Source organism: Lepisma saccharinum, chromosome 10, assembly GCF_977018435.1.
Source record: "Lepisma saccharinum chromosome 10, izLepSacc3.1, whole genome shotgun sequence".
NCBI lineage: Eukaryota > Metazoa > Arthropoda > Insecta > Zygentoma > Lepismatidae > Lepisma > Lepisma saccharinum.
In genome coordinates this window covers 77,404,788-77,431,361 of record NC_139238.1, presented here as the reverse complement: position 1 = coordinate 77,431,361, position 26,574 = coordinate 77,404,788, and the positions used below count along the sequence as shown (strand labels likewise).

The 26,574-nt window shown below is 39.3% G+C and overlaps 1 protein-coding gene across 2 annotated transcripts in view; it reads right to left on the bottom strand.

Annotated features, from left to right (window-relative positions):
• The window catches only part of LOC145993957 (coiled-coil domain-containing protein 39-like), a 72,229-nt gene extending 51,874 nt beyond the window's left edge, over positions 1-20,355 (bottom strand). The window contains exons 1-5 of one of the 2 annotated variants that reach the window (XM_083129952.1): positions 20,333-20,355; positions 15,283-15,446; positions 11,844-11,963; positions 9,392-9,538; positions 4,989-5,147 (exon numbers count right to left, since the gene is read on the bottom strand). In XM_083129952.1, the coding sequence (XP_082986078.1) occupies positions 4,989-5,147; positions 9,392-9,538; positions 11,844-11,963; positions 15,283-15,384 (528 nt within the window). In that variant the 5' untranslated portion in view covers positions 15,385-15,446; positions 20,333-20,355. Of the gene's footprint in view, positions 1-4,988; positions 5,148-9,391; positions 9,539-11,843; positions 11,964-15,282; positions 15,447-20,206 lie in introns of both variants that reach the window. The other variant, XM_083129951.1, reaches the window with a different exon arrangement.
• Positions 20,356-26,574: the final 6,219 nt, after the last annotated feature.

Here is a 26,574-nt window from a genome sequence, read left to right as displayed (position 1 = left end):
GGTCACCTTGGTAATCAAAATTCCTGTTTTCGTTGCCTATGTCGTTTTCCCGGGGCCGGGGAGATGACATCATACTTTCACTCCTTTCTCCCCTTTCCCGTTCTGGCTGTCAATCGCTGCTTCGCCTTCGATCCACGTCGTCTTGCCTTGCTTCCATTATTGAATTGACGTTCATTTGTTGCCTTTCTTCCGCATCATCCCTGGTCGGTCCATCATTGTAAGAGTAATTATAACCTTGCTGCCGTCTGTCGACTCTGTCCCGACGGGGGGCGTTGCCTCGAGGTGGCTGTCGGCCATGTGGTTAAGGGTCGAACCTGAGTGACCGCGAAGGGTTGTCATCCGATCTGAATCCCCTGCTGCTTGCACCAGCGCGAGAGGACCGACCGCGAGTCTCAAAAGTATTTACTTGCCTGCGGTTGCGATTCTGCACAGAAGCCAAGTTTTGCGTCGACGTGTAAGTTGTTTCTTGCACCTCCCTAAGCACGTTAAGTAGCTCGTTACACGTTGTAATTTTGAGTCCTATAACTGCTCTCCTAACATACGCTGGGTACTGCTTCAGAGCCACTTGCACCAATGTTTGTTCAGAAAGAGGATCTGGCAACACCGCATTTCGCTGCACCAGGTCCATGAAATATTCTGCAAGGGTCTTCCCGTCTCCCGGCGCGTACCTGCTTGTGTAAAGTTCGGCCTTCATTTTTATGAGTTTCTCTTCACCCAAAAACTGTGCCATAAAACGGTCTTTAAAAACCTGAAAATCCGTGAAATTGCGCTTATCGATGTTGAACCACGCGAGCGCACTTCCTCGAAGGGACAACCCGACGACTTTGATCTTCTGGTTCTCCGGAATCTGCGCGAGATCCATATAAGTTTCCATCTCTTGGATATAGGTGCAAGCTTTTAATTCATCCTGATTTTTGGCGTCGAACTTGGGTAGCAACAGGTCCCTCTGCAGATACACATTTGCCGCTGCTATCCCAGCACCACACACTGAAGCGGGGGAAGGGTTGTCGCGTCGGTCGCCGTTGCTTTCCAGCGCATCGACTCTGCGTGTCTCTGACGAGGCTGTGCTTGAGATCTGCGCTCTGAGAGCTTGAATCTCCTCATTGATGGTCTCCCGCACTCTCCTATCTCTTCGTTCGATTGTGGCTTCAAGATGCTGAGACAGGGTGTCTCGCAAGTTCTCGGATATTTCTTGCATCCGGGTCTCCTGGACCTGATCCCTGGATTCCGCAAACTCAGCCCTGATGTTATGCAGGCTCTCTTCAACAGTTTCCGTCCGCTGCTCTAATGATTCGGTTCTATCTACCACTTCATCGATCGCCTTCCCTAGTACGGTATTCACCCTTTTGAGGTCCCTCTGCATCTCTCGTTTTAGATCCTCGTTCGACCTCTGCATCTTGCGTTCAAGTTCTTCGAATCTTCGGTCCATTTTTTCATCCTGTCTTCTTTCCAGGTCTCGAATATCTGTCTGAAGGACATCTAGCTTCCCCATGATGGGACTGTAGCATCGCAAACATCTGAGCGTTGCCGACCGTTGTCATCTCACCCGCGATGGTTGTCATATTAGCTTCGCTTCTTCCCTGCATCTCTGGAGTCTCAGTGACGTCCCCACGATCGGCGAGCTCTCGCCTTTCACCTTCTCGATCGCCCGACTCTTCAACAGAACCAATGAAGCTAGCCAGCCTAGTATGCTCGCGAAAATTATACCTCGAATTCATGGTCGGTTATGACAAAAACGCTCAATTGCAACAACAAACAAACACTACTACTACTAAATATGGGAGGCCAATATATGAAAGAGAAGGAGAAGAAGAAAAAAAAAAAGTGAACGGCACAAGTATATCAAGATATAACACTTTGAGAGGGGGAGGGGGGAGAGTGGCGTATCAAAAAAGATGTAGAAAAATTACTGCATGAAATGTAAAGGATGACGCAAAAGAAAACAATCGACGCTAACAGATAACATAGCTTAAAGGGCAGAAAGAGAAAAGAAATAACAGAGAAACGAGAAAAACGCTGCTAGCGGCTAGCCCTGTCACCATCTCAAAACCAATCTCACGTGCGCAATAATCTCCGTTTTCAAAAATATATTCTACGGGCATGTTTCAAGCCTTTGCATCTCGATTTCCTTTTATTGCTGATATTACTTCCATGATAATTTAAATAATTAGTTGAAAAAATGAATCAATGATTACAATTACTAATATATGACAGATATCCAAATTCAATAAACAGGGTTTCTTAGCTGATTTAACAGATATTGCCCATTAGTTGGGGGCCACGCTGTAAGGACTGCCTACCGGTAGAAATAGGGAGCCACACATCAGGGAGGCAACAGTGCCTCCGGAAACCAGTTGGGCAACAATAAAACAAAAACAAAAGAATTAAATCCACGGCTAGCTACACATACAACCTCAACTGGCTCCTTGTAACACAACATATGTAGGTGAAACTTAACATGAGCAGGTAAATCGAGATGCAAACACAATCATTATTATTTCCATAATTTTAATTTCTATTAGTTTGGCTAACTATGCAAGGTGACCAAAACTGATCCAAGAATCAAGACCTATAAACATATTGATAAAATTTACACACACTGTCACAAACTAAATTAGCAATAAAGAGTTGAAATTATTTGGCCAATTACATAATGCATGCAGTACGCGTACTACACTACAGTTTGCACATTACCTTGTCTGCCGATGCACATTAGAAAGAAAAATATATATAAGCGCGCACTGAGTTCATCGTTGGGGCCCAGTCTTCTAATATGGTCCTAACGTCACGTTTGAAGAGATATGGAATGGGGGGGGGGGGGGTAATAGATGAAATGATGGCGGTTCTTCAGTAGAGCAGCTACAACCACTGGTGGGTTCCTTGGTCGTCTCCGGTTCAGTCCATTTCAGCACGCGTGATTACTGTATAAGCTGTTCTGCAGGCATCTTAACGTTGGACTCGCCGTACTTTGACGGTGCTTCACACTTGCCCGTTCACACGTCCGAGCGTCAACAAATCAGCACTGCACACATACGTAGTTCGTACGTGGCGCTGCTTTAACACTTGCACGTTCACACTCACGAGCGTCAACAGATCCGCACTGCTCTCGTATGCGTACAAGGCAAAGAATCAAAGAACTTTTCGAGAGCGACCACTTTGTCTCCTTACTTCTTCACCGTTAAAACTTAGACTGTCTGTCCCAGGACTCTCCACACTCCTGGAAAGACTATTTTGCACTATTGTGCTCCCCTGACCAATCAGGAGCTTGCACTTTCTTCTCCATTATGCACTACTGACGCACCATTGACAATGAACATGGAATGGAGGGTGTGTGACATCGCAAGTTTACAACGTTATATATAACTCACCCTTTTACTAAAGTCGACAGAAACATGCCTAGGTTCGAAATTTATGAAGGTAAATAGTTCTCCATTGAGCTTAATTCTGAAATTTACGCAAGGGATGTTTTCGAAATGGTGACAGGCTTGTAAATATTCGAGAGACAAATATATGATCGCACAGATGGACAGAGAAAAGGCTTGACGTGAGAATGTCTGAAAATATGGTGCGACTCGAATCGGAAGAGACCCCCCCTAGAATGGAGGGTGTGGAGCCATCTAGCATGGAAGAAAATCACTAGATTTAGAAAGTTGAAAGAGGAAAAGACAAAGTGATACCTTTACATACTTATGCCGGTGAAATTTTGACATGCCTGGCAACACTGACGTCCAGGCGCGCATTTCGTTGGGGAGACCTAGCTCTATTGTTACATTTTTTTTCAGCTCTCTAGACTGGCTGCTGCATTCTGTCCCTCGGCCGTGAAAGTCGCATGGTGGTAAATTCACATAACTGTGACAGCACCATGCTGTGCGAAGGAGGTGGTCAAACATAGGGGTGACGTCCATGAGAGTTCCCACGACCCACGCTAACTTTCGAAAATAAGAAAAAAAAATAAACAAAAAAAATAAACCTTGGGGTGCACGCTGGGAAAAGTCCATCACAGCCATGCTGGATTTGTTTGAGTTTGTTTCTAAGTCCACTTTAATGCACAAAAAAGCTAATCTGAACTGGGATCCAAATCACTATGTGCCTCCACCGGGTACCAAACCCAGGACCCCTTGATTACAAGTTGATGACTAGGGAAGGGATTTATATGTAAATACATATTTATGTATGAAGCTGAAATCAGTTATATTTTATATTATCTTGGTGCATCATGGCATGTAGACTCAAAATATTCATCTTTTACTTTCCATATTTGTACATATATTAGTTTTAGGCTCATATTTTACATATTTTAGTTATTTTTACATATGAATTTCTATATTTCATATCATTTCTCAACATATACTCCAAATTCGCGCAATAACTACATGTCCCCGTGTTACCAAAAGAATTGGGTGAATTTCTTGTGAATAACTGACAAACTTGAAATACACTCTCAGAACTTCTTGCAATACTGACTGCAGTTTTAGTCAATGTAAATCCATCTTAAGAGATAACAGAAGTAAATTCACATTCGAACACTTACAACAAAATTATTTTATTCATTGTTTTGCAAACAGAAAATGAAAACACATTTTGTGTTGTTTTACAATTAATGTCAATGTAAACATACTGTATTTTATGTAGCTTGTGTAGTGTCTTGGATTATTAAAAATATAATTTTAAATATGTATTTACATATTTAGCACATTCTTACTACATATAAATTCATTCCCTGGTGATGACATTTCCACTATGCCCTAGGGAAGGCGTTGGCCACACTGGAGATGGCATGATCAGCATCATGCTCTGGTTGCCTTTACACCACAGCTTCACTCTCCCCTGGTGAGCCCCAGAGCCGCTCTAAGCAGGAACAGTGTCACAAAAATGAAAACCTCAGATCACTCATCCTGGGAATCAAGCTCAGGTGGAAATGACTTCCTAAATACTGAAACTAAAAAAAAAAAAAAAAGTTCACAAAATAGCTGGGCAAAGAAACTTACATTCGTCTTGATCTCATCTTCCCTCATGTATTCCAAGAGCATTTCAACATCGTCCACTTCTGGGGACATCCCTTTCTCCCACTCATCTATGGCCTCTTTATTCCACCGAATCTTACTCTTGTGCAGCTCAAGCTTCTCTGTCACCCGGAAGATGTCAGTCTACAATGAAGAAGAGACAAAGTATAACTATCATCAAAATGTAGGGATGAGGTGATACCGATGTATCACCTATATTGATATCAGGCAATACAAGTGACACTTTGAATTTAACTTTAGAAGATAGATAGTTTCAAATGAAACCACCCAAATTATGCACTTCCAGACAGCCAGTTTCAAACAAAACCACTACATGTGAAAGCAATTAACTAGTGATTTCTTGAAAACTAAAAATGATATTTCCGTTCTGTCTGTTTTTGTTCATTTATATACATATGAAGGTATGGCATACAGGAATGAGAAAACAATATACCCATTATTACTATTATTAACTAACTCAATTTGAAAATGTTCATTTTTCCCACTACCAACATTATGGGATATAACTTATAAATGAGGTATTATCTTTCAACCACTGCTTTTATATTATTACTTTTATAATCCAAAAATTGCATATTTTCAATTTTTCCCTCAAAATTGGTTTATGCAGCATCCACAGGGCTGGCGCTAGAAGCGATTTTATGGAAAGTTCTTCCGTAAGGTGGCAACACTGCTTTTCTTATACAATGTTATATTTTTTTCCCCAGAGAAATATTGACCTATTTTTAACACAACTTTGCATGGTTGTAGGAATGTACCACTGCTACATACTACATTTTTCGTTCACTTTGGTTTATTGTGGTGGCCACAAGGGTGTGCCGAATACCAATTTCTGTGTAAAATTTTGAATTTCTCTTTCTTCTTCTCCCCTAAACTTTCCTTTTTGAGAAGTACAATGTATAAGTTACACCTTTGTTACAAACCCAGCCATTCCGAAAGAAAACAAAACCGATTTCATCTCTCTATGATAATTTAGTTCTTGAGCTATGATTTATTTTGTACATTGCGGCTTGTTTAAAAAAGCACACACTTCGAAAGTCCCGGCCAGAGAGGCCTCCTGTCTGCAAAAGGTTAATCACTAACACTGGTCAATACTTTTTCTGGAGACCAAGTGTTTGCAGAGTACACAAATATGTGACACTTTTGGGACACTAAATATGCTGGAAATTATGCATTGTGCATAATATTTTCTTTATTGCAGCCATATTGTGGGAAGAAATAGATTATATATATTACATTATAATTTAGCCCCAAGCTGGGACATTCTAGGCACTGCCTGCTTTATCAGTCTTTCAAAGACAACAGACCCTCTTGCACTATCGCTGACATAGACAATTCCACACAAGTAAAAGATAGAGGAAGTATAAAATTAGGTGGATCCGGGGTTTGCTTCGTATCTCAGTTTGGAGAGCAATGGTATGGCATGCCAGAGGCCCAGGATGAAATCTTGCTCGAGCCTACATTTCTCAGTTAATTTCTACATAATGAAAAATTATACATTTGTGTCAAAGTGTGAATATTGTCAACATTGTCTTTGATCTTGTGCAGAGACAAATAAATAAAAATGCCTTCTTCTTCTTGTAGAGGCACTACAGCTTCATATATTGAATGTTTTGGCTTTCTCAAAAACAACTCTCAATTTCTATTTTTCTCTCCTGGATGCTCTTCGTCGATTTTTTTTTACTTTCATGACTTTCAAATCTTTTACTATTTCATCTTCCCAATGTTTATTTATCTTGGCTCTTTCATCAGTCATTCTATTTACGTACCCAAACTTCCTGCATCTTTGATTTATTTAAATTTATGATGTTTTCATTCTGTACTATTTTATTACATTCGTTAGCTCACATCAATCAGGTATAACTGAAAAATGTACATTTTTTTACATTATTGTTTAACACCAAACTATTGAGTGATTGCCAAACTTATCTTAGTGTAAGTACTAGATATGTTAGCAATTCAATCCTTTTCTGTAAAGCTGTTTGTACACAATTATATGAATCATGGACAAGTTGTTGAATTAAACGCTAAAATCAAGAATTGAAAGCCGTTGAACAGAAAATCTTGAACGGTATGAAATTGCACATGTACACGACCAAAGAAAAATTGGACAAATTCACATTACCAAAAGGTGGAAGTGTGTACAACACGAAAAGAAATAAACAGACTAGCGATTAGCCGTAACAACGATAATTTCTCTTTCCAAAGGTAGATGTAGGGCATATTAGGAACTCGAAAGAATGTTCATATATTTCCTCGGTATTAATAATCTAAACGTAATCTGAGATACAAGAAAAACAAAATAATTTAATAAAAATCTCATTTCCACAGATATACAGATAGTTGATTTTCATTGTGTTTATCTAAACTTCAATTTAAGATCAACATAAAATATTATGTTTTATGGTCGATTGTCGAATATACACTGGTGTACAAAATTAAGAGAACAAACACATGTTTTCGAATTTCTTCAAAACTAATGGACAGAAAGTAATGCAATTTGGTATGGATACAGAGTAATAGCTTACAGCAATACACACCATACAACAGTGAACGTACCCACACATGACCGTGAGTAATGCCGATGAGAGCAGGAATATCCAACTGCCCTCACAAGATGGTGCCGAAAGTGAGGCTAATAGGGGATATGGTCACCTCCAACAGACACAGTTGGCACAGCAAGTCGGCATACTGTTCACGAGATTGGTGGGACGTGCCTGTGGCATCTGCATCTACTCCTGCCCCAAAGCAGTTCGAATCTTATGGATGGTCCTCGGAAGCAGTCGCCGCCCTGCAATTGCCCTCCAAAGTGCATCCCAGACATGTTCAATCAGGTTCAGGTCTGGAGATCGGGCTAGCCAATTCATCCACCGAATCTATTCACTTTCCAGAAAATCGCAGACCAGGAGAGACCTATGTGGATGTGCATTGTCCCCCCAAAAAATGAACTGAGAGACAATTGCACCCCTGAAAAGTCGCACATAGGGCTCTACGATGTCCTCTCGATACCTCTGCGCAGTAAGAGTGCCTCTGTCAAAACACATGGAGTGGTGTGCGGACATCCAACATGTAGCCGGCCCATACCATGACGACTCCGCTGCCATAGTAATCCCTTTCCCTGATGATGGTTGCATGGTATCGGGTCCCAGGTTCTCTCCAGATCAAGGTCCGTCGCGAATCAGCATCAAGGACTGACGTTGGTTCCACGGCTGCTGTTCTCTGCACCATGCCAGATGTACTCTCCTGTGGGCAGGGGTGAGTGGGACACAAACAACGGGTCCACTGGCATATAGCCCTTGCTCATGGAGCCTTAGGGAAACAGTATCACTGGAAACGGAGGTCCCAGTCGCAGCACAGAGCTTACACGTGAGCTATGCAGCTGTTGCTGTCCTCCAGCACCTGGTGGAGAGTGCCAAATACCAATCCTCATTGGCCGTCGTGGCTTTTGGATGCCCTTGGTTAGGCCGTAGGGATATGGATCAGGTCTCCTGATACGGTTTCCACAAATTGCAGATGACACTAGGCGTACACTGAACTCACGTGCAACCTGAATTTGAGATTACCCTGCCTTTAATCGCCCAACGATTCTCCATCTCATGCCGTACTCTAAACGTTCGTAGGTACTCATTCTACAGTACTGCTTCTCCACCGGTACCAAATTTGACCACTACCGCTCTGCTTCTGCTTCTCACCAATGTGTACCAACGAAGTTGAACGACGTATACACAGAACACCAACCGACCGCTTGTTCTTCCTACCGCTGTCGCAGTGCCACCTCCACATTTGCATACGATGCCGTAGTCGACAACAGTGCTGGTACATGCTTTGGTGAACTCAAGACTTTTCAGTTTTGGGAGATTTTTGCAAACAGGTGTTTATTCTCTTAATTTTGTACACCAGTGTATTTTATCACATTACTCACTGCTGTAAAAATATACACAGTTCTTTCTATGCTCTATAATTGTGATTAAATAAATACAGACGAGAATGTTCCACCGCTCCACCTTTCCTTTCTCACGAGTCACAAACACGTGAATTTCCACGTGATCATATCTTATTTAACCACAGAATAGAAATAAATAGCATTATGTACTTCTATGCTTCTTTTCAATAATCAATTTCAATAGCATGTGATCTGATTGGTTGACAGTTAAGCTTGGATGACATTATTTAGAATTGTTCCTATTTAGAAATTCTTGGACAGTAACCACGAATGCAAAAAGGACTCTGACGACACTTCCCTTAAAAACTGGCATTCAATGACTTGTTCGCATTTTATTTGATCATGTACAAGGCACTTAAGATAAATTACTATTTATAATATTTGAAATGTGTCTAGTTTATAGATTTATTGAAATATGGCTCACCTGCAGTCTCTTTTGGGTCTCCTGTGTATCACGGAAGTTCTTTTCGAGTTGACTGATTTCCTGTGTCAGCCTGTCACACTCTCGTTTCGCCAGATGGTACATGTTTTCCTCAGCTTGTATTTCGCTCATGTGAGCTGTGATGAGACCCTACGAATATTACATGAGAATAAACACTAGGAAACAGGTTTACAATCAATTTCATGGAAATGAGTCAGGATGGAAACTGCACTATCCTGCGTTAATCTAGGCTCACTAAAATTTTAGATGGTGAAAAAAACATCAAGATTTCATTTTAAAAATGGACATAATTTGGGCTCAAAAGTATTTGGCATTTTGGTCCTAAAATTCCAAATTCCATTTATAAACTATATTTAATACTACACTGTACTTATAGACAATTTTAAAAGCTCCATTCTAGTAGCATATTTATGTAGTTTTTGGAGTATCATCAACTTTATTCTTGTGTATAAGGACATTTCCATCCCAAATTTTGCAGCAGAATTAATCAATGTTCCAGGATTTTGCATATCTCAGACTGTGGAAAGAGGACCTCCCCATTTGTGTAATGTCAATGTTTTTGACTAGTAATCAGGGAGCCCCAGGTTCTATACCAGGTGAAAACACATGATGATTTGGTTCCAACTTTAAGCTGTAGATGCAGTCCCAATTAGCCTATATGGGCTTAACATAAACTTAAAACAAAAATTCATACTGAATGTGGAAAGTGTTACACCAGTATATAAACTCAAAATGTCATGTTTAAGAGTTCTGCAGCATTTTGTGGTGCAATATGGTGGAAAATTATGTAGCACCCTGTAAAACATACAAAACAAACATTGCAGTGTGCAATTTCTCATTTTGTGTCTGCATCAAAAACAAAATTTGCCATGCTCTTAACAGGGATGTATTTAGAGTGGTCCAGGGGTTCCACACCCCCACCCTGAAAGACTTACCAAGAACTAAAATTAAGTAATGAAAATATACTTATCTTACATTTGTTATACAATCAATAAGTTTATTTCCATCAAACTTATTGGAAGGCAAGGATTAGATTGGGATCATACAGCTTTGGGGATACATGAAGGATACTAAAGAAGGTTTGTACACACTACTACTTATAATAATAATAATATGCATATAACATTAATCAGAAACTTTACTTTTTGTCAACTGGATCTCGCATACTATTGTGTTATTCAATAAATATTCAATTCTTTATCTTTGACATAAATTTCCTTGACAGTACAGTTATTTTTGTACAAATGTTGGTGATTTTTAACTATATGTAAACTAGATAATGAACATGTGTTGTTATATTTCTATTCTTATACCATCCTTTTACCTACTCATGTAATAACAACAATACATGTATTAATTTAAATAGTTATACCCAGAAGTCTTTCCCTGATTACAAACTTTATTCATATCCGCTATATGCAATGTAGAGATGTGAAAATGGTGCCAAAATGTTGGAAAACTAACCAAGTTTATTTGTTGCAGGTTTCGGTAATGTGGCTGTAGTGTAGCAGTGTCAGTGCCAAGGAATCCGGAATTAACGCTCTTGACATCGGGTGGCATCCCTCCATACAATGTTTCTTGGACTTGACAGGATTTGAGAATGAAGATAAATTCCATTTTTTAAATACCAACTTATTGATGGCAGATATTCTAGACGAAATAATTCTGTACATTTGAAAGTTCCTCTGCACTGTTATTGGTGACCAGGTCTTGTGATACCAGAGGACATGCTGAGCTTTTTCCTGATTTGTAAACATTTCCAGTTTTCTGGGCACTGACACTGCTACACTACAGGCATGTTCCTCAAACCTGCAACAAAAAAAAACTTTGTTAGTTTTCCACCATTTTGGCACCACTTTCACATCTTTACCTTGGATATAGCAGATATGAATAAAGTTTGTAATCAGGGAAAGACTTCTGGGACACCCAGTATTATTATTATGAATGGACCTATACATTATAGTAGGACGACTTTTCCTCGAAAATATGTCTAGAAATGAACGTCGTAGGAATGTCACCGCCACAAGTGGCAACACTATTTTTCTGAATGACACCAGTTTTGCAAGTCTGTGTAGCAGAGTAAAGTTTCTATCATGAGAACCAGCATGCTAAGTGTATTTAACCTGCCGTTAGTTTCAATCCAATATGGCGGCCACTGTAATAGGTTGCGAAGTTGGCAACATCACTTTTTTTATCTGACCATGATGACCTCTTTCAGAAAAAATAGTGTTGCCACTTGTGGCGGTGACGTTCCCACGAAGTGACCAGTTTTGGCCAGTTTGCCACCCTACTATTACATTAATGTATTAATTTAATTATTTACATTACTATTATTATTGTTTCTGAGATGCTTTGTTCAGATCCATCCCCCCAAAATATATTTTATCACACATGCGTGGCCCCTAATTATAATGTAAACAGTAAACTGTTCTACCTGGTTTTGTTGATGTTCTGTTGTCACATTTTGCTTGTGTTTTGTTAAATTATCCACGCGATCATTTATCTCCTCCACCTCTGTAATAAGTTTTGCTTTCGTTTTTGTCTTTCCCTCGACCTGGAAAAGAAAAGAAAAAAATGCCACACTTAACAAACTGCCTAAATGCTCGTATTCTGAGTCACTTGTACTTCAGGTTCAAATTAGGTTTGGATCTTATCTTAAGGCAAGGAGATACAGCTACACACCATGTGTGCATTTATTTGAATATCGTCGGAATGGGCAACCTACTGAAGAAAAACATGGGGGTGCAAGAGAGTATGAATTTCTGCACATGTGGCAGGTCGAAGCGTTTTTCAAAGTTGACTATTAAGCTACATATGACCTGCAAAAAATATGACAAATAAGATTTTTCGGAATCCCATATATTCCTTATGGGGAATGAACTTCAACATCAAGTTATGGCTAATCAAAGTGGAGTTTCGACTTTTCTGCTGGGCAATCACTTCTTCAAACTGCCCTCTTCCCATTGATATCATTTTTTATTCCATCGGAAGTATGAGATTAACAAATCAAAAAAATACTCCCATATGCCTCATGCATGTCTCCTTGCCTCCTGGCAGTGTTGCCAAACCTGGTGTGTATAAAAGAGGTAAATTTCACCTTAAATGGAGTTAAAACTGACTTTCAAGGAGCTAGATTTACCAAGTGTTTCCTAGAGTAATGTTAGTTGTCAAAGGGATGGGGTGCGTTAACTCTAAATTGATGAAAATTTATTCTTAGTTTTCACCATCTAGATCCGGCAGCATCATGCTCATACGAAATAAAAAATAAAGGATTCCCTGATAACAATAATATGCCAATTTCATGTCAACACGGTGCTATAAAGAAAAGTACCTGGGGATATAAGAGGGGATGGGGCGATGCAGCCAATATAACAATATCACATCATGTGCAAAATGTATAATCATGGCAAAAGTTGGTCTATGTGGGCCGGAACCAGTGACAGTATGAGGCATGGAGGCGGTAGCCCCAGTTCACAGGCAAACAATTGCATGAAACAGCCAGATCTGGCACCAAGAGAGCTAAGTTGGCAACACTGACTCGGAGGGAAAAGCCGGACGGAGACTGTCTCACATGCCCTTAATCATTATCATTTAACTTTCAATTGAAATACATACTATTAATGATGAAACTTTTGTTTACTTCTTCCTATCAGAGCTCACCATGTCCTTTGATCTGTCGACCTTTTCTTGTTGTTGTCTTTTAGTCTCACTTTTCTGCCACTTTTGGCTAATCACTATGATGAGGATGAGTGATGATATGATGGAAACTGATAAGGGGACTCTCATGTCCAGGTCAAGGATTCGAACCTGGGACCCCTGGTATCACGGCACACTGTGCTAACCACTTCATGCTTAGATAAGACTAATTGGAGCAAGACCTACAGTTTAATGAGGGAAATGAGCCATGCAATTGTGCTTCCAGCAGGGATCGAACCTTGATTAAAAGGTGACAGCGTTTACTTGACGCTCAGTCTCATTTTTACTATGCACACATGCATAGTGCAAACTGGGTAAATTGCGATTTTGTTTAACTTATCTGCATTACATGAATGGTGCACTTACTAGCTGTCTAATAATTTTGGCTCCCTTATTTCAGGCAATGAAGCTCATGGAACCTTCATTACATCACACAAGAGCATGCACAGAGCAAGGCATTTTGAAAACCAGTCAGATTATTGTCTTGTTTATGTTGTGTTACTTGTTTTAACATGAAAATTAATTAAAATTAGAAACAAGTGGAAAGATGTGACAGCCTTCCACTGCAACTTTTTGTGTGTAACACACATCAGATTTTTTAAAGCTAAAGTAAGAATATATTTTCTGAAAAATTACGAGGCGTATTCGCAAAGTAAGTACCGTTTGCAAATATTGCCGCTGTAGCACTGCAGTTGCGACCGTGTGAGTTCTCGCTGACGTCCTTCATCCGTTAGTAAGCCACAGGCAGTCGTGGGAGCAGGTCATGCTTTTTCTTCATAGGTTTATGAAGGTTTGAAATGTTCAAGAAAATCAATCAGCCCGTCGACTTTGAAGTCTGGTCTGTGATTAGTTTTCTCAATGCAAGAAACGTGAAACCAGTAGACATCCACCGTCAACTGTGACAGGTCTTTATTTTTGATGTTTAAAGAAGGTCGTGAGACAGTTCACGATGAGCCAAGGAGTGGTCGGCCATCTGTTATGACCGAGGATTTGCTGCATGCGGTTGACACGGAAATTCGTGAAAACAGACGCTGCTTCACAACATCGTCGCTTTCCATGGAATTTCCACAAATTTCAAGAAAACAGTCCTCTACGAAATTGTGACAAATCGCCTGGAATATCAAAAATTGTGATCAGCGTTTCAACGAGGATAATGACGTCGAAGCAGGAGTGCATGGATGGCTTTCATCACAGGCGGGAACATTCTATGACGATGGGATACAAAAACCAGTGCCACGCTATGACAAATGCTTGAAAAATGGTGGAAAATACGTAGAAAAGTAGTTTAAGGTCTGTAGAATGCAATGCAAATAAAAAAGGTACTAAACTATTTCACTTTATTTTTTACACCCTTTCGGTACTTACTTTCGGCGGGACTAACAATCCTATCTATATTTGAATTATGTCCTTCTTCACGTGTCTCTATGTGTGCCGAGCACTTTCTCATAGCCTCAGCTATTATTTTAGACCTCCACGAGATAAAGTTTAATCCAGATATGTTTCTCACTCCACAAGACCTGTACTGGCTGTTATGGATTAGGGGGTAACACATGTGATGAACTTGAGTCTGTGAAGACCTCTCTCAATATACAGGGTGTCAAAAAAGTTCAGAGACTTGTTTTGAGCTATTTTTCTAGCGTTATTTATGTTTTTAAATCTTCATTTAATATTAGACTGGAAAGTATCATCACATTTATTTCCTCATCAATGAAACAGTTGGAAAAAGCACGTCATTTGCTTCGGTTGGGTTTGAATGCGATGGACTACTCCCAAGTGGTTGGTTTTTGGAGGAGACATTTCTCGTGTTCCGTACAACTCAGTGGCCACACTCAAAATAGCTCTAGGGTGCGTCGGATGAAATTACTGAATTACTGTTAAAGCGAGTGCAACCATTGTCAATAATTTTCTGAGACAACTTTACACATGTATTGAGGCAAAAGGAAGCAACTTTGAGCATTTGTTGGAATTTGTTATTACTAGTCCAATAAAAGTTTTTGAAGTAAATCAAATTATAGAGTAGTTTTATGCTGTTGAAATGTTTAAAAAGTATCCAAACTTTTTCAGCACCCTGTATAATGTCTCTGGCTATGAAATAAAACAAACTAAGGGCGTACCCAATAATCATTTCCTAAAATGACCACTGTTATGTAATCGACAACATATCAACAATTACTTACTTCATCTTCCAGTGCCTTATTCTCTTCATTTGCAACCGGAATGCGGAAACCATCGGTCCACCCTAACTCTTTCAACAACTGGTCAATCTGTTGCACCACCATTATGTCCCTTTAGTATTGCAATTATATTGACTAGCCCTTGCTCGCCTCCAAAGCACATTGTCCTGTAATATTTTCAATAATTAGATATATTTAAACAAATAAAAACAGAAATCCAACAAAGAGTATATGTACTTTATTTTTCATATTTCTAGGTTAATTGCAAAATTGAGAGTGGCATCTGAAAAAATACATGAAATACAAAGGAATATACAAGTTTTACTTCTAAGTGTAGTGACGTAGTAATAAAATAACAGAGTATTCAGATGAAGTGGAAGCAACATGTGACAACTGACACGCCTCTTGAAAACGAACCTTCAGAAATAAATTAAACCTTTCATATTGGGTGGACTAGCTGAACTTGTCATATGCCATGTGCGTGTCCCTCATCAGACTGGGCCACTTTTCCTGTAGTGTGAATCCTGTCACCGCGATCTGTTGTTTGCTCAAACCATTTGACATTTGATGTGATATCACCCTATTGCATTTCACTTGCTGCTAGTTACCTTTTGCGTCTGTCTGAAAGGTGCCTACAATATGATAGTGCCAGACCAGGACTGCTGGAAAATTGAACGATGACAAAGCGGAAGATGATATTTGATACTGTGTTAGGGCATATAGGGATACAGAAAAGGTTAAAGCCGGATGTAGGTCACAAATAGCAGTAAGCATATTCTCCAATGTTATCTGGTTTACTGCCAGTAAATCAATTCTTTTTATATATATAGAAATTACTGGGAACTTTGAAGTTGTTGGCCTTCTGTTTTACTTACATGCCTGCATGGGTGTTTTATTTATAATTAACATATAATAAATTTATAAAATAAATTAGAAATATTGCGGTAAACCAGGTCAAATTTTCAGAATACACCAGATGACAAGAGAAATGAACAATATAGGCTGTTTCCTATTCAAACTGGACCTACAATTTAAAATGGGATCCAAACCATTTTGCACTGTGCCTCAACCAAGTCGAACCTGATCCCTTGATTGCAAGACAACAACATCACCACTACACCAACAGGGAGGCCCTAAGAGGAAGATGAAGAAAACACGGCACCAGTTTCATAGATCAGAGACACATTCAAATTGCATATTTTGTGTTTCGCATGGTTCGTACTTACCAATTGTGTATTGCTGAACATAGTTCAAGATAGCACCATGAACCATGCACGGATAACCCCAGAAACCATTCAAGGATAGCCCCACGAACCATTTCCGATAAGGTTAGGTTAGGTTTGGTTACGTTAGGCAAGCATAGTAAAAAAAAAAGGGGGAGGTTGAAACACTGACAGGGGCTTATGTCATCAAACGTACGCAGCATCCGGTTGTCGTAGAGCAAGCAAATGAAAGCAATGGCAATTGTGCGTCGGTGAGATATTTCTCTTGAAAAATACATGATTTCCCGGTCAAATATATTCAACGATGAAAGAAAATACCTGGACGAACGTTGTAAACCTTGGAGAAACTCATTTCCGTAAGTAGTTTCTTGTGTAAAATTGAAGAAATGTGTCTCCGATGTATGAAACTGTTCCCAAAAACACTTATATCTGAAATTGGATAAGCTCTTTATCCCAGAAAAAAACTGAAGCAATAATATGCTCAGCACAAAAAAGTTTCCAACAGAAAGAAAATTAGTCAACAAATAAAGAAAATGTTGTCACTATTTGAATTTCAATTACATTTTAACTCAATGTACTGATTTGCAATTGAAGTTATTCAGAAGAAAGTTATAAAACAGTTGATATATGGGTAACGATTAGATACGCCGGAAATACATTTCCTGAAATTTACAGGAGAAAAGACGAGAAAGTACTTACGGAATTGCGTTCTTGAGGACTTTCTAAAGCCGGGGAAATTGTTTTTTCGAATCGTGCAACTTATTTGGCCTATAAGTAAGGTATTTTTCGTCATTCATGCATCTCCGTTGTACGATAGCTCGTGCCACCATTGCCGTCGACTACGTGAATCAAATGTTCCGTGCGTTCGGTTATGTAACCCCCTGTCAGTGTAGCAACCACGCGGTAGTTTGACAGGATGACGTGTCAAGGTTGTGTTGTGAAAATGTTTCCAGATATTGAAGACCCACGAGATTTTTTAATTTAACATGGAATCGTGAAGGAAGAAATGGAATGTCCTAAATGTTCTAGTATATGTAAGCTACACATTGCATGGGATGGGAAGTGGTTCTATATGTGTACGAAAGTGATTTTTTTTGTTTAAATTTATTTTTCTAAATTTTCCAAACCTAACTGAACCTAACCTAACATTCCGTGAATGGTTTGTGGAACAATTTTAGATTAAAAACGTTTTGTGAATAGCTTGTGTGACATTTATAGGTTCATAGCATGCAATACATTTAAGTGTAGTGAAAGTTAATGTGTTTTTTTTTGTTTAAATTTATTTTTCTAAATTTTCCTAACCTAACTGAACCTAACCTAACCTTCCGTCAATGGTTTGTGGAACAATTTTCGATTCAAAACGTTTTGTGAATAGCTTGTGAGGCATTTATAGGTTCATAGGCTTGGAAACACTGCACATCAGCTGACGATACTGCATTTCAGCTGACGACAGACAACGTGAGTCAAGATTTGGCCGCCAAATTAGCAACGACAAATAAATAATTATAATGTTAAAAATAACGCTTTTTTCATGGAAAAAAAAAGTGATCCCAACTTGAAAAATGTTCCGCTATGCATATGAGGTAAGTAAAAATTATTTTTATTTGAAAATAAACGAGTTAAATGTGTCTCCGGCATATCTAACTGGTACCGATATATGCATGCGAAAAAGGTAGTGCTTAGAATGAATAGTAATATATTTTGTTTTTATGTAATTACTTGTTTTTGTTTTATTCTACTTCTTGAGGATAATTGCAATAAGATCAACAATGATAGATGAAATTCATGAAGGGACACTAACGAACAAACTTCAATGTCCATGAATCTGGGACCATTGGAAGTACGTTTGTAAGTACAGTACTCAATGTGCTTAGGCAATGAGGTGGATATACTATTATTTTTTCAAGTTGTATACAATAAAGAAGAAAGCAGCAGTGTGATGAATAAATAAAGCATGCCCCAGCTATTCCCAAAGCTCGGGCACTTCAAGTAATGGCCTGACCGTAATCCCACTTCTATAATTTCATGTAATTGCGTGAAGTATGTCAGGCTTTGGGCTAAAGCATTACGATTAACAGCTAGACTCTACTTTACGTCCTTATTGCATTTTGGTGGTAACCGATGGGAGTTAACAACACTGCCAGCTCGCCTTTGTGTCCACGTTGTGAATGAGCGTGCTTTGCTCATTTGCGTTCTGCGTGGTGATTGCTTCTTTGCGTTTGCAGTGCGTTGTGCGTATGCATGGTGCATGAAGAAGAACAGGTTCCAAAAACTTGTAGATAGTGTAAAATACGTTTATCCCCTGTAATAATTTAGTGCATCGTTCAGAACCGTGCTTGCAGACAGCCGGCATCTCTTCGGGTAAGTACGTTTTTCGGTACTATTATCGTATGAGGGAAACACCTACGAATCATATATTTCAGACTTCTTTACATCGCTAACGTGTTATTTTCGAATGTGGAACATTTCCTAAAGTGAAATAATGCATATCAATGTCTATTTCTTAGATTTACGAGTAATTACTGTTACTTGTTGTTTCGAATCTAACACATTATGGCCGTGATAGCGTACTGGTTTAGGGCACGTTTTGAGTGTGTTTTGTCGATTTATGCAGTGTTGCAACCTCATTCACCAGAAAATATCTACTTTTGTGCCCAGATTTGAAATTATGCTAATACGTCGCAAACCCTTGACGTTAGCCCCACAAACCATTGACGTTAGCCCCAAAAACCATTGACGTTAGCCCCAAAAACCATTTTCCGTAAGGTTAGGTTAGGTTAAGTTAGGTTAGGCAAGCAAAGTTAAAAAAAAATTAAAAATACTCGACACATCATGTTCTAGTGAAAACATGGCAAGGCTGAAACACTGGCTATGGGGATGCATCATCTTAACACACGGAACATTGCACTCTGGTGCAGAAAGCAAATGGCGGGAGCAGAAACAGCGTGTCGGACAGAGATTTTCGCAGAAAACAACATGCATTCACATTAAAATGGATCAAATCTACATTCAGGAACTTCCACAACGCTAAAGAAAATTATTTCTGTAAGTACTTTCTCCTGTAGATTTGAAGGAATCCGTTTCCCTCATATGATAATGTTACCCGTTTTTCTTTTTACACTTTCTGTTCACGTTAGCCCCAAAAACCATGCACGGGTAGCCCCACAAACCATTCACGTTAACTCCAAAAACCATGGACGGGTAGCCCACGAACCATTCACGGGGACGAGGTATGCCTACGAGGTTAGGTTAGGTTCCAATAGAACTCATTTCACCCCTAAATATGTACTTCATAATCGAAAAATTTCCTCAGTACGTTCAATTACGTATATCCGGACAACATCGGTTTTTATCGATTTCCTCCTCCAGATAATTTTTCCTCGCTTTGGGATTTACGTTGTTGAATTCCATATACAATAACCTTTCCAACGATATATGAATGTAGAGAAAATAAGCAATCACGTATTAGTTGATACAGACCTACAGACAATGGTTCCTCGTTAGGTAACTCGGTGAAAGTAGACTGGTCAATACCGTTAAAGTAGTGCAAAAATATACTGGATAAGTAGGCATTACCTTAAATATGTTCTTTTAAACCAAATAATTATGAATAATATGAATATGTAACAGCTTTACAGACTAAAATAAATACTTCATTCCCAAACTTTCGCTCGCTGCAATAACATTTTACAAAAATAACTTACTCTATTACATTATGGTAGTTAAGATGTATGCAGTTTGGTACAATTTTTTAAAAAAAAAACTTCAAATGTCATATTTTATTGCTAAAAATCATAGTTTTCCACTACAAGCGACCAAAGTGACATTACCAACTCAAAACGGCGACTTCATGTTGTAAACAATTAGAGAACAATGTTGCCAACCAGCGTTGCCAGGTCAGATTTTCAAAAATCGGGAGATCGTCCCCTGAAAAATCAGGAGATCTGCTTAAAAAATCAGGAGATCTGCTTAAAAAATCAGAAGAACTAATAATAGCGGATTATCAACGTTCTGGGGAAGGGGGGTAGAGTGGGAAAAGCTTTCCACTATCATTATTGAACGTTAATTATTAATTTTAGATGTCAAAAGATAAATTTATTACTGTTATGTCAATAGAAATTTTATTATGAATTTGCACTTCAAAGGTAAAGGTACAGTTTCCCCCAACCAGTGGCGACGATCGGGTGCCAAAACTGAGGTGGGGTGCAAGGATTGCCCCCCCCCCCTAATCGCCGGCATTGCCCCAACACTTTGCAAAAAGCTGTGACATTACTGGGAAAAATCCGACCTCCATTTTCTGTTCATTTCTCAGAAATATTCGAAAATAAATGGTTTTGACTGTGCGTGGATTTATGTACTTGGCGTTTAAAACTTTATGGAAACATTTCGTGATTTTAGTGTTAACTAAGATTTAGGGCTTCAGCCACTACGCATTCGCGGATACATATTTTCAAATACTCTACCTGATAACACCTTAGATTGCTTATATTTAAAACTAGCCAAAGTTACAGGATGTAATTTTTTTAACAACACATTCAAAGCATACTCACATTAATGGTAATGGAGGAGGGCTATCAATTAAAACTTTTATTTGAATCACGGAAGGTAACCAACCAGTATTGGACAGATTGGTTGATTGATTTGGTTCTATTTTACTTCGCATCTGCCACTTTCGTCTAATCTTCAAGATGTGAAATCGATGAAGGGACACTCACAAAGAGCTCCCATGCCCAGTCCGGGATTCGAACCCGTGTCCCAGTATTAGACAAGTCGCAGGTTTTTCTTCAACTTTTTCCCCAGTTACTCCAGACAATGTAAATTTTAATTAAATTAACTTTTTGCATTCGAGGATTACCTAGTATATAATCGGGATAGAGAATTTCTACCGTCACAGTATTGATTGTGTATAAAGGGACATAAGAGCAATTGTAGTGGTAGTTACGCTCAGAAATAGCTTACAAAAACAACGCTCTAAAAACATGAACTATTATTTCTAAGTTAAGAGATGATTAAGAAGAAATAAAACTGCGACGTATAAGTTTTGCAACAGCAGTTTACTAAGCCGACCTCCGTGGCTGATTGGTTAGCACAATGCTATGACATCAGGGATCCCGTCTCGGGATCGAATCTCGGCCTGGGCATGGTTGTCCCTTCATTAATTTCATCTTATCATCAGTCATCCTTGTCTTTGCGATTAGCCAAAAGTGGAAGAAATGCGCAGAAAAATAAACCAAATCAATCAATCGACAGTTTACTAAGAGCTCTTATAACCATAAACTTTGGCTGCATTTGTAATGTGGACTCCCTTTTTTATCAGAGTTAAAATCCTGAACCTGTATGTAGCATTTGCTTGCAATAAACACTACTATAAAACTGAATACTTGTTCGTATGTGTGGGTGGCAACATTGGCATTTAGTTACAATCAGTTTTCAGTTGCCTCCCCTTTGACAAAAACCGCACCAGGGGGAAAGTTTGGACACCGTCTTCTTGGAGTCCCAATGCACAAAGGGCTTAAGAAGCCGTGCGTCTTTCCCAATATCATCAAGCCTGCCCAACCTCTCTTCCTCTCTCTCTCTCTCTCTCTCTCTCTGCGGAATATTCATGGGTCTTTGCATTCCACCAGCTGAATATGCAAATTTTTAATCAACTTTCGATTTTTTTAATAATTGTTCATTACAAATATTTAAGAAAGCAAAAAATCAGGAGATTTCCACATTTTCTTGAAACTTGTCAGGTGATCAGTAGATCATGCTGAAAATCAGGAAATCTCCTGCGAAATCAGTAGACCTGGCAACACTGGTTGCCAACTATTCCTTAATCTTGGGTTTCCCTTATCACACAACCATAGAGGAGTTAAGGAGTAGAGGATTACCCCACATTTAAACCTCGCTGCGCTTTGAAATTGCATTTCCATCGGTGGCCAGTAGATGGCGCGGCCGTCTTCTTTTGCTGCTCGCAGTAAATAGGGGGGGAGATTCATTGTCCCACTGGAGTGTCCTTCACCACAGAAAGGACAGGGGTGGGTTGTGAAACAGGTTTTCTCAAAACGAGGGGGGAATATGTCTTTTTCTGATTTCATGCAGTTCGTGAATTTACGGAATGAGGACTTTGCCAGGCAGCTACATACCCTACCAGGGCGCGAAATCATTGAAGATTGATTTTTTTTTGGGGGGGGGGAAGAAGATTGTGGTCTACACAGACATACACAAACTATACATATATATTATGTATGTGCATGAAACTTTTCAAATTTTCTACCAAGCAACTGACAAGAAAGAGCCTATATGATTAATATTTATAATGTTATTAAATATAAAAGTAAATTACTAAACATGTAAAAATACATTAGTATTTAATACATATAAGGGAATTTATTTGATATTTTTTATGTATCAGATATTTATAACTGCCCTTCTCGATTGCGCCGTGAATAAGTTTTCGCCTTACAATCAAGGAGTCCCGGGTTCGATACCTGGTGGAGGCACATAGTGGTTCGGATCCCACTTTAAACTATCGTTTGATTGACTTGTTATTGATTTTTAGTTTTGGTTATTATGTATAGGTTTTCTACCTACCTGTGGGTGATCGCGGTGATAGGGTTGAAGTAAAACATTATCTCTTATGCCTTTAGAATCGGTTTGGATGGAAGGGGGAAGGGTGCGTGGTATTCGCATTAACACAAGGTTAGTCGAGCAACTGTGCAGATTAAGGTTGACTAACAATGGCAGTGAGCCTAAAGTATCCAAAGTAAACATATATTGCTTAAATACAGGGTGCTCGGAAATTCCCCTTACAAACTCCTAGGGCTAGTAGAGGGGACTGAGTAGACAATATTTGGAATAGGAACCCAGGTCCGGAAACGTACCGTTTCTGTGCTACAACCATGACAATGTAGACAATGACGTCTACAAATTGTTGCGTTCCACTGTCGACACAGGTGTTGATTAATGAATAGTAAGTTTCTTTTTTGTTCCCTTGGCATTGTTACCAAATAAATGTGTTTGTATTATGGACTGAGTCACACGTCATTCACTTCCGTACCTTACGTAACACCTCATTTGACATGGTTGTAATAAATGATTACACTTTAGGTCATCAGGTGATCTTCTGACGTCATATACTGCCTACCCGGTTGCATACCAACACAGGCACATCCGACACATTGTCATGGTTGTAGCACGGAAACGGTACGTTTCCGGACATGGGTTCCTATTCCAAATATTGTCTACTCAGTCCCCTCTACTAGCCCTAGGAGTTTGTAAGGGGAATTTCCGAGCACCCTGTATGTCTGCATTATACAGTGACTCAACTACAGGGGGGACAGGGGCTAATGCGAGCAATTACCCCTTCGATTTCAAATTTTATGCAAATAAAAATTCATTTTGTAAAATTTTATTGCTTGTTTCGCTCGCATTATCTGCTATTCTTTTTTTAATCAAGTTCAGAGGGGCGGCGGGAGCCAGCTATTGGGCACGAATGATCTAAAAAAAAGTTGTAAAAGAGAGAATGCCATGGCGTCCAGGGAAATTAATTGCGCACTAATAAATCAATATTGTTTTCAATTGCACAAATTGGATCTAAAAATTTTTGAGGTATCTATGTGCATTTTTCCGGACCTTCTCATCGGACTAAAATGTATGATATAAAGTAATCCCCTCACATTAGCCTTCTAATACTAATAGTAACTAATGTATTCAACAATGTGCTCATTTCTGTTTTGGGGGTTGAACTGGACCTCTAGATTTCCAGTGTTAACCCAGCATCACAAGTTCAATTGGAATCTAGTAGACGGAAATATGGAGGACTCCAGCTTTGAAAGACGGGTAATAGGGCGGTGCTGGGACTTCATTCACTGAAAATTCGTCACTCAATGAAAGTCGATCGGAAAGACTGAATTCCGAAAAGGATTTCAATTTTAATAATAGTGGACATTATTAATAATAATTTCAACAATAGCATTTCTTTTCGATATATTTCATGAAACAAGACCTTTTTATATTAATAATAGATCGTCAGTGCTGGAGTTGTGGGTGTGGAGAAGGAGTGCAGAGGGGTGCTTTTCCCCCAGTTATGTACATTTCCATTAACCATCCCCTCCTGCTAGGATAATTTGCATAAGCATCCCCCACTTCTTCATTGTCTCCATGCTGATCTACACAAAGACCCTCCTCGACCAAGAGGCCTCCCCGATGGCGCAGTGGTAGCGTCGTCGCCTTGTAATCAAGGGGTCCCGGTTTCGATACCCGGTGGAGGCACAAGTGGTTCGGATCCCACTTTAAACTGTAGGTCCAGTCCCGATTAGCCTTACTGTGCATAAAGTGGACTTAAAACACCAAATCAATCCAATCCTCCTCGACCAAGCATACCAGCTATAGGAGTATCCACTTCGAGCACTGTAGATCATAAAATAAAAACACACTGGAAAGAAGGAAATGTCCACAGAATTTCAATATGGAAGAAAAATGAACTTCACAAAATGCCCCCAAATAATGGTAACATTTAACCCATACGCTGTGAACCCTTAGGGCAAAGGGATAATTCGACTCCACATCAAACTGAGTTTTGGGACCACTTTGAAGTAACATGGAACAGGTGTAAACTATTTTAGAGTTTTTTTCAGCTCTTATTTGAATATAAAAAGGCTTAGAGCCATCTTGAAAATATTTGATGTGAAGTTACATTTAAATACCACACATAAAATTAAAATTAGTGATAAAAGTTCATGATTTATCAAATTTAATTCTTTATATTGTGCAGCAACAAAGCAACGACTGGTTGAGTAACTGGATCTTTCTATACTGGATTAATGCAAGAAATAATAAGTTATGTCAGCGTTTCGTTAAAAAACGCAACAAAAGTTTTTTAGTGCCTAAAAACCTATTTTGCTTGTTAGAACCTATTTTAGGTTCCACTGTTACCTGTGCAATACAAAGTGGTCTGATCTGTGTGGTCTTGCTCACTTTCGCGTCACTTCCATGCTTTGTGGCATTCACGCCTTGCAAACGAACATTTCAGCATTGAAGTTTGCACCACTCACTATATTTTTGTTGTAAGATTTTCAGAATATAAGATGATCCTCACAGACAAAATTGCGGAGTTTTACTGTGGATAACATGAAAACAGATTGGTGCCTAAACTATACGGCGATGAGTGGAATTTGATAGCAAATTTCCAATGTTGAGTTCTGCCATCGCCGTAGGGTTAGGCAACACACATAACGTTATGCAAGATAGTGCATATTTCAGGATATATGTGTCTCATTTTCATTGCCGGTGACTATACCTAATCAGCAGTATTCAGAAATTTTGAACTATTTTAAGTTTTTTTTAACCTACTTCAGGATTTTTCGAGTCTAACTTAAGATTTTTAGGACCTATTTCAGGATTTTTAGAACCTATTTTAGGGTTTTTCGAACCTATTTTAGGATTTTTCGAGCCTAACTTAAGATTTTTAGGACCTATTTCAGGATTTTTAGCATCTAAAAATCCGAGGTCTAGTTATGAGATATGGGATTTTTCCTATAGATGTCCACCTGCGAGCAAGGAAGTTAATTCTGCATTTCGGAGGGGACACATATGTTAAGGTAGCCGGGCCCCTCTGGCCGAACCAGAACGCCCCTGCTTATTATCGAAGATGTCGTATCATATGTTACTGGAAACCAGATTTCTGTCTTGTAAATTAAATTATTTCATAAGCGACACTTCCTGTTGAATTTTTGAGCTATATAAAATTTCAGAAGCAGAGAGAGAGAAAGAATATTGCGGGGCTGGTTCTACACCTCGCCACACCCTGCATTGCCGGGCGGCCACTACGCCACTGTCTCTAATTATCATGATCAATTGAGCTTTCGTGGCTCCCTTCAGTAGCTGTTATGTCAATCTTCGCAGGTTTCAGATTCAAATCTTCTGTGGAAAAATAGCGACGCATTGGCTTCGAGGAGGAGGGGGGGGGGGGATAACCTTGAGTTAGGACTCACTCACTGTCGTAATGTTCCCAAGTTTACGACCGCAACCATTACCCCGATGCCCAAACTGCTCGCGGATCTGATTCAGGTTTGGCCCGCTTTTGAAG